Raw genomic sequence first — 12,286 nt, 5'->3', positions numbered from 1 at the left:
GGTGAGTTTCTCGTTGTTGAGTAATCCATCCGCCATCCTCTACCCGCCATCCCGGGAAGCCCTTTTGCCGCGTGAGAAGGATCCCCCCATCCCATCGAGCGAGAGGGGCCGTGAGCGGTGAGCGGTGGGTTTTATTTTGCTTTGTCTTGTTGGAAAAAATAGGTAATGGGGAATAGGGAACAGGGAATAGGGACCAGGGAGAGGTGAGGTAGAGGTAGAGGTAGAGATCGAGGTAGAGATCGAGGGATGGAGTAAGGTCGGGGATCCAGCCTGGCTTCTATCTATCTAGGTATCTACGTAGGTATCTCCAATAGGTAGATGGATGGAGATGGGGATGGAAAGACGTAAGAACGAGGGCGAAGATGACGCTCCACTGGCCTCATCCCTGTCATATCAGATCTACTACCTCCCTACAAGCTACCAGGTCATGCAGCATCTGTACTACTACTCGTACTCGGTACAACTGTGGTCCATGGTGGGCACTGCCGAGACGTGTGGTGGATCTCATGCCATGTCGTCCTGCTTCGCAGGGCGTATATTATCCAAAAGCCCAGGTCCGAGGCATGGTGAGAAGATATATATCCAGCCCTCCTCCTCTCCCCCTTTCCTACAGAAAGTTCCTCTCTAATCCAACGAGCAAGAACACCAACAGCCCTCACGTGCTTAGTCAAGACACAGCACAACCTTTCCCTCCCATCACTCTATTAGGCATTCCATCAGCATGCCTCTCTGGCGCATCTTTTCCCACCCGTCGATCTTCACCTCGGCCCAGAGAGAGGGCATCTCCAAGGCCATCACCGACCTCTACGTCTCGCGCGGCCTCCCGCCCTTCTATGTCGTCGTCATATTCGTCGACGTGGACGAGAAGGGGATCTTCGTCGGCGGCGAATCCAAGAACAATTTCGTGAGGATTGTGGTGGAGCAGATCGCCAGGGTGATGATGGGGCCCGAGACCGAGGAGGGGAAAGCGAGGAGAAAGGCGTGGATGGATCGAATCAATGATGTATGTATCAGCTCCCCCTACGTTCATCTTCTGCGGGCAGACCTTGCAGTTGCTCATGGTCCAGCTGAGAGTTGTTTGGGTCATGCTGAATCTTGGCTCGATATTCCCTGGGACACCCGTCTAACGACACCCTGGTGTAGGTCTTGAAACCGTACATCATCGACAGAGCCGAGTTGGAATGGGAACTGCACATCTATGAGACGCCCCGTGATCTCTGGAGAATCCAGGGATTGGATCCTCCCCCGCCATTCTCCGAGGCGGAGAAGCTGTGGGCGGAGAAGAACAAGGCTATCCCGTACGAAGCCGAGCAGTCGTGATTCTAGCACCGTTATCTGTTCGTAGCAGTGTTGACAGGTCGTTGCGAGGGAGATGGAACGTGGATTTCTTCTCAGACAAGCTTGGGGGCAAAATACCACAGTGCTGCAAGTCCAGACAGAACGGTCGCTCCAGCAACTCTTCGAGCCCACTGCGTGTTTTCTGTCACCTTCATTCTGCCGACGGGGTCCCGCTGCTTCGACAAGCCTCTCTGGGCAGTGCCATTGGTCTCGCTTGTCCTTTGTTGCAGAAGATCAGACATTTGTGTCTTGTTGCTTTCCTGGGCGGCCGCGAAAGCCTCGTATTCCTGTACCAGTCGTTTCAAACCCTCAATATCGTCCTTCAGGCTCTCGACCCCTGATTTGTTGCCCTGAATCTCAACACTCTGGACATTCCCGAAAAAGTCGACGACCCTGCGACTCCGCCCGGCCTGCTCCCCGCCAGGGAACAGATCCCACCTCACCCCGGGGTTCGAGTGGATCTTCTGCACGTCGTAGCTGTCGAACAGATCCCCCAACGTCTTGTCCGACGTCGGCCCCGTGACCTGGGTCTCCAGAAACTCCAAAACATAGTACGTCCACCGGTCGATGACGGCCACGCCAACGTCGTTGTCCGCGTGGTGGGAGTATGAACTCTCGTCCTCTTCCGAAGAGCCCGTCGCAATGATGCCCGGGGCGTAGAACTGCCGATAGAGGGTGTTCGCCTGGCACGTGTCGATCATGAACAACATCTCGTTATACCGCTTCTTCTCCCGCATCTGCGAAAACGCGTCGGCCAGGTCCCAGCTCGAGATCTCCTCGCTGTCCTGGAACTTCAGGAACTCGCTGCCCCCGTGGCCCGTCATGTAGATCAGGATGTTGCTGCCCTCGTCCGTCTGCAGTCTCTTGCTCGCAGGCACGCCCTCCTCCCAGCGGTCGGTCAGCAGGCGGATGAAGTTCTCCACCGTGACCTCGTAGCCGCGGTAGTCGACCTCGACGTTCTCGCCGTACAGGTCCATGCGCCGGTCCGCGTTGGAGTAGACGGTCCCGGAGAAGGCGTTGCGCGGGTTGCAGGCCATGTCGTCGGGGAGCAGGAGGAGGATTTGGGAGTCGGGAATGCCGAGTCGCTTGACGGTGCGGTAGAGAGAGAGCGTGTTGGCCAGGTGGCGGTAGTTGAACCAGAAGCGAGAGGTAGACACCAGAACGGCCCAGTTGGACGTGTGAGCGGCACAGGCGACCGCGACGAGGGCGAAGAGCGCCCATAGCGAATGTGTTGGCCTCATGATGGGCGCGGAGTCAGAGGAGTTCAGCCCTCCTTGCAAGCGAGCGGGTTGGTTTTCACCAGAACAGCATCAGAAGAGGAGGATGCAGGGATTTCATCTTCGTTTTCTAGTCCTAGAATTGCGAGCACCACAGGCGTATCCAGAAGCGCTCATTGGGAATGAGTTGGTAAGCAACGAGGAGTGTTTGGAGGCGCAGCAGGAGGTCGGTGTTCGGAAAATATTATTTCCGTGGCTACCCCTGAAGTGCCAGAGTGCTACCCATGCAACGACATGCCAGAGGGAACTTGTCAGAACTACCTCGTACTATCTTATTTGAATGCTGCTCTTCTTATCCAAATATCAATCTCGTTCCGCAAGTCTCGAGGCGTAGGCTGATATGTAAAGCCAATTCACACGAACCAACTATTGCCGGTGGTCGAAGCTCAAACAGTCTTCTGCCGCTTCGCACCGCGTTCCTCCTGCTTGTCGTCGCTTCCATCTCTATCCTCGCCCGCGCGCTTAACATCCTTCACACAATCCTTCTTGCTTCAAGATGTTTGCTCCTCGTCAAGTGGAAGTCCAAGTTCGCAGACGCATCCTTCTTGGTCGATCATTCGAGTCTTCGCAGTGGATTTCGAGCCAAATAGGTGGATTTTGAGAAGCTCACAGAAGTCCTCAAAACTTCCGAATGGCATCCACCTCCAACGTCCGATGGTGCCGATTCTGCGCCTCTGGCCCCAACACACATTGGGTGTACCCGTTCCGTGAATCAACAGCCGTGTTGTCAGAAGACCCTGCGCTCCCACTCTGCTTGTCCCGGAAGTTTCCCGACTTCTGTTGTATTTGGTGTGAAACTGATACATATCACGGACAAAGTCGCCCATGCCATCAGCAACAGTCCGTGCAGCGCAGTCACCTACGCTCTTGTGATCATCTTCAGAGGCACAATGCGAACAGCGAACCTCTGGTATTTCGGAACGAGGACGGTAGCCCAAGTCACCGTTCACAGCAGCGAAGCTGTGGAACCCGACGTTCACATCAATGTCAAGCCTCGACAAGCAGAGCTGGGACCTGGCGTGAAAGACGTAGTATCGGCCGATTCGTTGGAGGAATAATCTCGTCTTCCAGTTTGCATCGCCCGCCATGTCCGCTGCCGCATGTAGACGGGAGATTCCTCAACCCCTTAAAGGCTCCCGTGAACGCTCTAAATGCAATATTTCTCGGCACCTGCATTTCTGGGATTTTGACAAGTTTGGGCCCTTCCGGCACGACCATGACGTCCGTGTAATGACCCTTCTCGTAGACTAAGAGTGTCTGCATAGGCGATGGGTCTCGTAGACTCTCAAAGGTGATGCCGTAGTCGCTTACTGTCAGGGTGAAGACACGCGCGGCGCACAGTTTTCGGACATGAACGTTGAAGTGTCTGCACGTGGCTACAAAACTGGCAAGGCCATTGCTTGCTCGCTCCTTGGTAACAGTCGACGGCGCTTTCAACGGTTGAAAGTCTAACCTGTCGCCTCCGCCCGTCCAGTCTCCCGGTGTGTACCTCGGCGTATGTGTCTCGTTTCCTATAAGATCCAGGATATCCGCTACAACTCCCTGTCTCGCGGGAATCATTGTTGCGTGGATCTCATCGGCTCCAAAGGGCGTGGAGTCGGAGTGATCGGGAACGAGATAGCCGCAGACGCGGCTCGGGATTTCATTTGGCAGATCCGTGAGTCGCTTGGGACGGTGAGTCTGGGACTCAGCTGGCTGGGGGTCCATGGCCGCGGGTTGCTTTGCTTCATCCATCTAGCACCGATGAACAGGAGTTGAGCAGAAGGGGGTTTGTACAAGGGAGGCGAAGATGTTGTGGCATGAGATACGGGGTCGATAGAGGGAACTCCAAGTGGAAGAGTTGTAGTCAGGGTTCTGTGGGTAGATGTCTTGCGACGTTAGGTTGGAGACAGAGGGTCGAGGCAGTTGTGATAGTGGTAGTTAAGGTAGTTGTGATGGTGGTGGTCAACGTAGTTGATTTAATGGTGCGCGACTGTCCGTGAGTGATGCATTTGCAGTGAAGACAGTGCAGTCACTTACACACACCCTTGACGCGAAATGAAGCCACCCACTGAACCCGTCACACGAATCAGCATAATGAGGAAGGTTCTTTCGATGCAGGAAGGCCAAAGTGTAAAGACAACTTTTATTCCGAAATCAGGGTATCTGAGGTAATGTCAACAAGCAGGTGAGAATGGCCCCACGCATCGCTCTATCTTGTTCGTACAGGTACATAGGCAGGGTACTGGGCTCCTCTCTCCTCCATGCCCGAAGCGCCAGGTGAAAACAACATGTGAGGTGAAAGAATGGTCATGATCGCAAGCCAACAACTAACACGGTGCCAGGCTTGAACATACTGTCATTAGGGGTCCGCCATGGACGATGGTATTTCGCCAATGTTGGGGAGATACTCGCTAGTAGCGAGCCTGGAACCCGAGGTGTCGCGGAGGCGTGCCTTGGATGGTGACGCTGATGCGACTCCTCTCGTTGCCGTCAATCTCGAGAGGAGAGGGCGGCTTGGACGGAGCATGGATCTCGAAGACTTGAGTTCGGGGTACATTCCTGCTATTCGCACTCGTCGCATCCAATGCTTTGGTGTCCAGTTCGTATCGTGGAGGAGGGTCTCCCGGGTTGCCACCGGCCAGTTCTACCCGGTGTCGGCGGCGTTTCGTTCGAATGTATAAGGCGACAATCAAGGCCCCTCCTAGGACGATGGCGCCGATGCCGATGCCGATACCGGCACCGGCAGCAGTACTGAGCCCCTTGGACCCGGTACTGGAAGACGGGGCAGCGGTCGAGAGAGGCTGTTGTCCCGTAGTATTGGGGTTGAGAGGACTAGAACATTGAACATCAGTCATCCATTTCTTCGAGGGGGAACTAGCGCCCACCTGTCAAGTATCTGCAACACGCCATTGGAGGTGAGATAGTCCCTCGTCTTGATCAGAGACGTGTCGACATAGAACTGGCCATCAACCTCGGTCATGGTCGCCGAGATTCGGTCCAGCGTGGGAATCTTGGTGTTGTTCTTGAAGTCGGACGAGTAGATCACCGGGCCCTCCGAGATGCTGTACTCCAAGATGGAGTAGAGGTCCGTTTGCGATAGACCATCCCATCCCGTGAACCCGGCTGAGAATTTTGTCGAATTGGGCGCGAAGATGGTGAGATCGGAGAGTGAGTTCACGATCTAGACGTCCCTGTTAGCCTCTCTGCTGGCACTATACAGAACCCACAATCCCTTGCGCAATCTGGGCACTCACATTGACAGCGGGAGAACTGGGACTCAGGAAGCCTCCTATGCTCATCAGTGCCACCAGGTCCGTCAAGCCCGTCTTTGTAACGGTTGCTGGGAATGAGATGGGGATCGTAAGCACCGAGTCGATAATGTGCATGAGGCCTCCCAAATAGAAGATGTCCTGAGTCGGTCAGCGCTGCCGTCCATCAAGACCGGAAATGGAAAACCCCTACAGCCTGGACTACGTGAGATTCTGCCTTCACTCCGCTCACAACGGTGGGCTGATTGTTCACCGCCGTGATTTCCACCACTTGGCCACCTGTGACATTGGTGTAGTTGGAGTTGGTCAGGAGGGTGGGCACAAAGAGTGGCTGTAGGCCGAACGAAGCAGATGGGTGAGTGCCATTGGCGATATGATATTCGAGCAGCGCCCGAACTGCATCTGTGTTGTTGGTCAAGTCTGGATTCTGATCGCCGAACGTGGCGAGAGCCTGGTCATTGGGAATGAGGACTGCAGATAACTTAGCCTGGATCGTCAGCAACGAGAGAGGTCGGTTTCCAAACCACTGAATGTCCCTTGGTTCAAAATATCGACCAGATCTTCAAATTGCTCCAGGAGCCCAATAAATGTGGAAATCCCGGTCTGCTGCTTCAAGATGGTGAGCACATCTTGGTCCGCGGCGAAACCACAGGAAACACAGCTGAGAGTGGCAAATGCTATCCTGGACAGCTTCATCGTGTACTCGTATCTGTGCAGAGCATTGGCAGAGGTCAAGAAGCATGACTGTACGCCGGCGGGATGGATATATGAAGTGGGCTCGAATGACGATGGAGACCTTTGTTATTTTGAAGAGCACACGAATCCACGGGCTCCACGAGGGAAGCTCCATAACGAGCCGTGTTGCTGGTGAGACTCTTGAGACGCGGTCTTCAGGAGAGGGTTTGAGACGCAGGACAAACACCTGAATGGTTCGAGGGCTGGGAGAGGCAAGAGAGCGTGAGCATGGGTACGCTCTCGCTTACAGACTTGGGCATAGTGGGGATGCAGAGGAGGGGCCTAAGCCGCATCCGCCTTCGGAGAGAGAATGCCGATGTGGACGATGCTGGAGAAATGGGGCCAGAATGCAAGGGTTGGGATAAGACGAGACTTGCCGGGAGGAAGCATTCATGCAGGAGTTGCTCGACCGCGACGTGCGAGGCAGGATTGTTGAGGGCATGTCGTGGGTTCGTGAGATCCCCTGTCCAGTGTCGACCATGCCCTTTCCTAGCATTGTTTCAGCTTGTGAGCTAGTGCTCTTCCTGCAAGGGACCATCGATGGTGTCGACACGCAGACTGGACGATTTCCCGCCGGCGTGGCGCCATGCAGCTTGGTGGCGCCCAAGCACCCGTTGGAAGGCCTAACAACGCCATGCAGCAGAACGAAGTCGGTCCAAGACTCGAACGAATTATCTGGATCCTTGCCTCGTATAGATGGCAGTCGTCGTGCCGAATAGACTGCTGCCATTGCACCGTGTTCGTCTGCCAGAAGACACTTAGCCTGGAGACGGCCTTCAAGGCGTGTTGCCGGAAGAAGGAAAGGAACGATCGGCAGAGCTGGCCTAGTCGTAGTGAGCCCAGTCGATGGTGCTATGCTAGGCTGACCAGCCCGGGAAATCTCGCTTTTCCATCTTAAAAGTGTAAGGATTTGTGCCGAGCAACTCTGGCTTCTTGTTTTGGGCACTCGGTCTGTGTCCCAATTTGGTTTGCATCCTTTGGCGAGAGCTGGTAATTTCGGGGTTTGGATGACATTGGCTTTGTTGGGGGAAGAATCGGAAAATCAATAGTTTGACAAAGATTACAAATGGGATGATGGGATGGTCAATGGCCATGGATTCTGGCTGTGGTGTACCTCGTAGCTGAGCGCCGCACCTTGTTCACCAGCCCATGGCAAGCCAGCCGCTGCTGATCATCCTGGGGGTGGCAGCTCGCCGCTCCTTTCGAGAAGCTTGCCCCTTTTGCGTGCCCATGCCGAGGGCTAGGAATCAAGAGAGTGTGAAATGAGACGAGCATACTTTTTCTACTAGGAAGATGTCCTCAATGAAGATAGAGGACACAATAAGGTTCGCCCTGCAGCCCTGTGATGGATGCGCAGACCCAGCGAGGCCCAGGTTTTGTTGCTGCATGGAGAAGTTTCCCCTTTGAGACGTGTCCGTGCTGAATGAAGCCTTGAAGCCTGGATGCCCGATTCGGGCAACATTCAGCCTTGTCACCCACCAAAAACCAACACCAACACCAACACCAACACCATCTGCCGTCTACACCACTGTCAGTGGGTTGATCCTAGTCATAATAACCCGAGTAATTATCTCATTACGAATCGCCCCCAAATGCGGTCCATCCTGCTTCCTTCATGACAACCCTTCTCACTACCATCATCATCATCATCTTGACCCTTTCCAGCCTCGCAATCTCGTCGCTGATCTGCATCCTCTACAAACCCCCCAAGTGGCTGATCCGCTGGCTCCAGGCCCGCCACCCCAACGTCCTGTTCCACGTCCCAACGGGTGACAAGACTGTGGCTCTGACCATCGACGATGGACCGTCCCGACACACGGCAGAGATCCGGCGTCTGCTCAGGGCGCACGGCGTCACGGCCACGTTCTTCGTCATCGGGTCACACATCCCCGGCCACGAGCAGACGCTGAGAGAATTGGTCCTGGACGGCCACGAGCTGGCGAACCACGCCATGTACGACGAACCGGCCCTGCGCATTCCGCCGGAAGAACTCGCGCGGCAGATCCAGACGGTGGAAAGACAGATCCGAGACATCTACGACTCGGTAGATCCGAGGCCATCTGCCGTGAAGAAGAGGCAGCCCAGGTATTTCCGGCCCGGGAGCGGCTTCTTCACCGCGTCGATGCTCGCCCTCCTGGCCCAACCACGTCTCAACTACAGGCTCGTCCTGGGGAGCATTTATCCCTGGGACGCGCAGATCTCATGGCCGAGGCTGAATGCGTGGCATATCCTAAGCAGTGTGACCCCCGGCGCGACGATCGTCATCCACGATAGGCCGTGGACGGCGCCAATGCTGAGAATCGTCTTGCCGGCGCTGAGGAGACACGGGTGGAGAGTCGGCACGGTGACGGACCTGTTGAGCCACTCTGTACAAGCTCGAGTCAGAGAAGATGGTGAGGGACGTAGTCAGTGGGAAGAATAGCACCGTTCTCCAGACAGACAGCCTTCAAGGGAAGTAAGTCATGATGGTTCTTTCGCAACACAAAACAGATTGTATCCGTCACACGCCGAGTATGATATGTACCTTTGCTTGTTCCGATCCCCATCGCCATGCAGCGAGAAAAATCCAATAAACATGCGTCGAGCATCCAGCAGGCAGCCTCTCTGGGCTTCACGTTTTCCGTCTCACAGCCCCTGCCAGCACTCTGGCTCCAAATCATCAGCTTTCATCCTGGCTCTAGGGTCGTAACATGAGCCATAAAACTTCACATACATCCTCAAAGAACGAAGCCCAACAATAAAGTGCACACTGTCATGCCTTCCTATACTCTGCCAACGGCAGCCACCACCGCTTTCAGCCGTATATCCATCTCCCACCACATCTCCAGTCGACTCTGGCCCTCAAAGAGATCGAATCACCGGCCGACAACCGCCTTGAGACTCAAACCCTCCAGAAAGCCGGCGAGATCCTCCTTCTTCACCTCTACAATGCAATGATCAAACGAATCAATCTTGACCCGCGCATTCGTCTCCTCGACAACCTCTTGAAAGGCGATCCCAAACCGATTGTGCCCGTAGCCTCTCTTGCGTTTCCTTTCTTGTTCGGCTTCGTCTTCTTGGTCGTCGTCCGACTCCGAATCGGGTTCCGATTCGGACTCGGTCTCTTCTTCCTCAGCATCAGAATCATCTCCCAGTAATTCTCGCTGGGCCTTCTGGGCAGCCCGTTTCTCCTCTCGGATTTTTCTCTTCTTCTCCCTTTCTTCCTCTCTTTTCTTCCTTCGTTCCTCCTTCTCTTTCCTGCTTTCCATATCTTCACCACCACCAATTCCTCCACCCGTGCCCACAACAACGTACGTCCCTCTCGCCTCGTCCAAAGCTGCAAGGACCAATGGTGTTGGTGGTTCGGTGCCGCTTTTGTCCTTGTCATTCACTGCGAGCGCCTCACCGACCCACAACGCCAGCTTGACCAAGGCCCCGGGACTATTCGCAAAAAGGGCGAGATCGGGCCCTTCTTTGACAACACCCATACGAAAAGCACGTAAATGGCGAATCTGGTGCTTCATAAGCAAGGAAGAGCCTGTACGCAGAATTGATCGCAGGAGATGCTGCGCTGCTGGAATGGCCGCGAGGAGATGGGTCGGGTGGTTCGGTGCCAGGGCGTCATATGCGGCGAAGAAGCGTGGCAGAAGTGTTTCTGAGCGCTCCGGGATGTCATCGGAGGTGCTTGTTTGTTGTGAAGAAGCTGCATATGATGTCGACGAGGACGACATTGCCGAGGCAGGTGGCATGTTATTTGTGCCGACATCGAGTATAGCTCCAAGAATGACGCCCACGTCGACGGCCGAGAGTTGGGCTTTCCAGCCCCAGGAGCGGATGAAACCCCACCCTTCTTGTTCGTAGGCTGCTCGCCCTGAGCCGGACGGGACAAGTCCGTCCAGGCCATACACGCCTGCATATTTCAGAAGACGGTCCCGGAGGGTTTTCTTCAGGTCCATGTCCATGTGCGTATATGTCTGTCTGCATTGAGTCAACGACATCCCCATCTTCGCAAGAAGCTTGTGGAGTCTCTTGATGCCGGATTCGTTCCAGACATGTAACCGAGACGCAAGATAAGGGGAATGCAGCATGCTGTCGTACAGAGACCAATGCCTCAGGAGCAGAAATCGGGGATCCGGTGTCAGCCGGATGGAGGTGTCGCTGGGTGAACTTGTGCTGCCTGCACTGGGAGATATTGCTGGCGATTGGTCGGCGGGCGGGGGATTCAGACGTCTGACCTCGTCGCGGAGAAGAGCATAGGTTTGAGAAGAACGTGTCGTCCGCCATCCTCTATGTTGCTCATGCGGAAGAGTCATTGTTCTTGAAACAGACGTCCCAAGACCGGTAGATGTGTGGCCAGACAGCTCGAGCGAGGTGACGCCAATGATGGCAAGCCACAATATGTCATTGTCTTCGCGTCCCAGATCTGATGCCAGAGAATAAGCCAGTGTCGACACCGGCTCAGAGTAAGACGTGCCTAGACCGTTGTATTGCCGGAGCACCGATTCGTGTTCTTCCCGTAGTTTTCGTAAACGCCTGCGTAGCTGTACTGCTGTTTGTGGTTTCGGTGACTGCGCTTTGGACGCCGGTGACACGGGTTGGGAGGACGAAGGGCTTTTGCTTCGGGCGGACGCGATAGATGATCCCGAGTTGCTCCTTCGCCGTTGACGTGGTCTCTCTTCATCTGCTTCGCTGTCTTCGTCTTCATTATCGCGATCGGACCACGACTTCCGTTTTCTGGATGATGCGCTGTCTTGAGCTTCGTCTTCGTCTTCGCCTTCATCGTCACCATCGCTTTCGTCCCCATCGACTTGAGGCATTTCTGCCAGCGCGCAGTAGGCGTTCCTCTCGGTCTCTAAGTCGCCTGAAATATCCCCGTCATCAAAGACTATTATACCCCCTTTGCCAGACTTGTATGATTTCTGAATGCATCCTTTCTCCACCCCCCGAGCGCGCGTCCTCGTCTCGTTGACGATATCATCTATAGGTGCTTCGATCGGTTGGCCGCCGAAGACATTATCGAGGTTATATGGTCTTCTCGCGTCCAGCACCCACACCTCAACTCCGCACATTGTCTCGTTCGACTCTTCGTCCTCTAATCCTAGGATAGTTCCTAAGTCAACTAGTCCCCCAACACCGAGGCAAATGACAAGTCCACCACTACCGCCTTCTGTGGTTTTCATGGGCCGCACCAGTTCTTCGCCAGCCTTGGACAGGTCTGCGTAGCCCGAGACCGGCTGGATTTTGTGGGGGATGTAGTCGCGCTTGAGAAGCGCGGTGAGGATGCGACACGCGCATAGCGAGTCAGGTTCGAGAGCAACCAGAAGTAGGACGGGAGGAGAGAGTGGGTGATGGGTGCGGATGAGATTTGTATAGAGGTGCGAGATCAATGAACGCGGGAGGTACATGGCAGGATTGGAATTGCGAACGAGACTGGCGGTTGTTTGGCTGTGGTATCGCAGGGCATTACGGTGAGGAATTAGAAGGACATGATGGAGGAGACCGGTTTAGGGACTAGATCGTGTAAAGCAATGCCCAACTTGTGGTCGTTGATCTGAGTCCGTGTCGCATGTTCGAGGTTTGCAAGTTGTGGTGTCGAAGTCATTATTAGTGCCGTCGCGTGTACTCGTAAAGACGCGTTCCCCAAGTTTGTTGCCCACAACGTCATCCCGGATTCCGGCCGCCAGCCAGACCCGTCGAGCCGCCAAG

At 54.9% G+C, this 12,286-nt stretch overlaps 6 protein-coding genes across 6 annotated transcripts; 2 read left to right on the top strand and 4 right to left on the bottom strand.

Moving 5' to 3' along the window:
• Window positions 1-344: 344 nt before the first annotated feature.
• Window positions 345-2,769, bottom strand: PV07_09825 (uncharacterized protein). The gene has a single exon (XM_016397116.1). It carries the CDS (start codon window positions 2,577-2,579, stop codon window positions 1,392-1,394), a length of 1,188 nt encoding a protein of 395 aa, XP_016244307.1. The 5' UTR covers window positions 2,580-2,769; the 3' UTR covers window positions 345-1,391.
• PV07_09826 (uncharacterized protein) lies at window positions 722-1,325 on the top strand (the record flags this gene model as incomplete). Its single annotated transcript, XM_016397117.1, has 2 exons — window positions 722-1,003; window positions 1,144-1,325. The coding sequence occupies 2 exons, from the start codon at window positions 722-724 to the stop codon at window positions 1,318-1,320; spliced, it is 459 nt and encodes a 152-aa protein (XP_016244308.1). The 3' UTR covers window positions 1,321-1,325.
• A 786-nt stretch (window positions 2,770-3,555) lies between the features above and the next one.
• PV07_09824 (uncharacterized protein) lies at window positions 3,556-4,652 on the bottom strand. The gene has a single exon (XM_016397115.1). The coding sequence runs from the start codon at window positions 4,347-4,349 to the stop codon at window positions 3,603-3,605; it is 747 nt and encodes a 248-aa protein (XP_016244306.1). The 5' UTR covers window positions 4,350-4,652; the 3' UTR covers window positions 3,556-3,602.
• A 75-nt stretch (window positions 4,653-4,727) lies between these two features.
• On the bottom strand, window positions 4,728-6,825 carry PV07_09823 (uncharacterized protein). The gene is made up of 5 exons (XM_016397114.1): window positions 6,391-6,825; window positions 6,060-6,337; window positions 5,852-6,007; window positions 5,483-5,778; window positions 4,728-5,429 (listed from the first exon to the last, which is right to left on the bottom strand). The coding sequence occupies exons 1-5, from the start codon at window positions 6,560-6,562 to the stop codon at window positions 5,009-5,011; spliced, it is 1,323 nt and encodes a 440-aa protein (XP_016244305.1). The 5' UTR covers window positions 6,563-6,825; the 3' UTR covers window positions 4,728-5,008.
• A 1,218-nt stretch (window positions 6,826-8,043) lies between these two features.
• Window positions 8,044-9,445, top strand: PV07_09822 (uncharacterized protein). The gene has a single exon (XM_016397113.1). It carries the CDS (start codon window positions 8,217-8,219, stop codon window positions 9,021-9,023), a length of 807 nt encoding a protein of 268 aa, XP_016244304.1. The 5' UTR covers window positions 8,044-8,216; the 3' UTR covers window positions 9,024-9,445.
• Window positions 9,052-12,171, bottom strand: PV07_09821 (uncharacterized protein). The gene has a single exon (XM_016397112.1). The coding sequence runs from the start codon at window positions 11,983-11,985 to the stop codon at window positions 9,457-9,459; it is 2,529 nt and encodes an 842-aa protein (XP_016244303.1). The 5' UTR covers window positions 11,986-12,171; the 3' UTR covers window positions 9,052-9,456.
• Between the last annotated feature and the right edge of the window lie 115 nt (window positions 12,172-12,286).

Source organism: Cladophialophora immunda, assembly GCF_000835495.1.
Source record: "Cladophialophora immunda strain CBS 83496 unplaced genomic scaffold supercont1.6, whole genome shotgun sequence".
Taxonomy (NCBI): Eukaryota; Fungi; Ascomycota; class Eurotiomycetes; order Chaetothyriales; family Herpotrichiellaceae; genus Cladophialophora; species Cladophialophora immunda.
Note: the sequence above shows the minus strand (reverse complement) of the source record. Positions and strands in the feature narration are given on the sequence as shown.

Excerpts from the sequence above, each read along its gene's own strand:
- PV07_09825 (XM_016397116.1), bottom strand. The coding sequence starts at position 2,579 with ATGAGGCCAACACATTCGCTATGGGCGCTCTTCGCCCTCGTCGCGGTC.
- PV07_09824 (XM_016397115.1), bottom strand. The coding sequence starts at position 4,349 with ATGGATGAAGCAAAGCAACCCGCGGCCATGGACCCCCAGCCAGCTGAG.
- PV07_09823 (XM_016397114.1), bottom strand. The coding sequence starts at position 6,562 with ATGAAGCTGTCCAGGATAGCATTTGCCACTCTCAGCTGTGTTTCCTGT. Across the intron at positions 5,779-5,851 it reads CCAGTTCTCCCGCTGTCAAT|ATCGTGAACTCACTCTCCGA; the intron begins GTGAGTGCCCAG and ends AGGGACGTCTAG. Across the intron at positions 5,430-5,482 it reads GTGTTGCAGATACTTGACAG|TCCTCTCAACCCCAATACTA; the intron begins GTGGGCGCTAGT and ends TCAATGTTCTAG.
- PV07_09822 (XM_016397113.1), top strand. The coding sequence starts at position 8,217 with ATGACAACCCTTCTCACTACCATCATCATCATCATCTTGACCCTTTCC.
- PV07_09821 (XM_016397112.1), bottom strand. The coding sequence starts at position 11,985 with ATGTACCTCCCGCGTTCATTGATCTCGCACCTCTATACAAATCTCATC.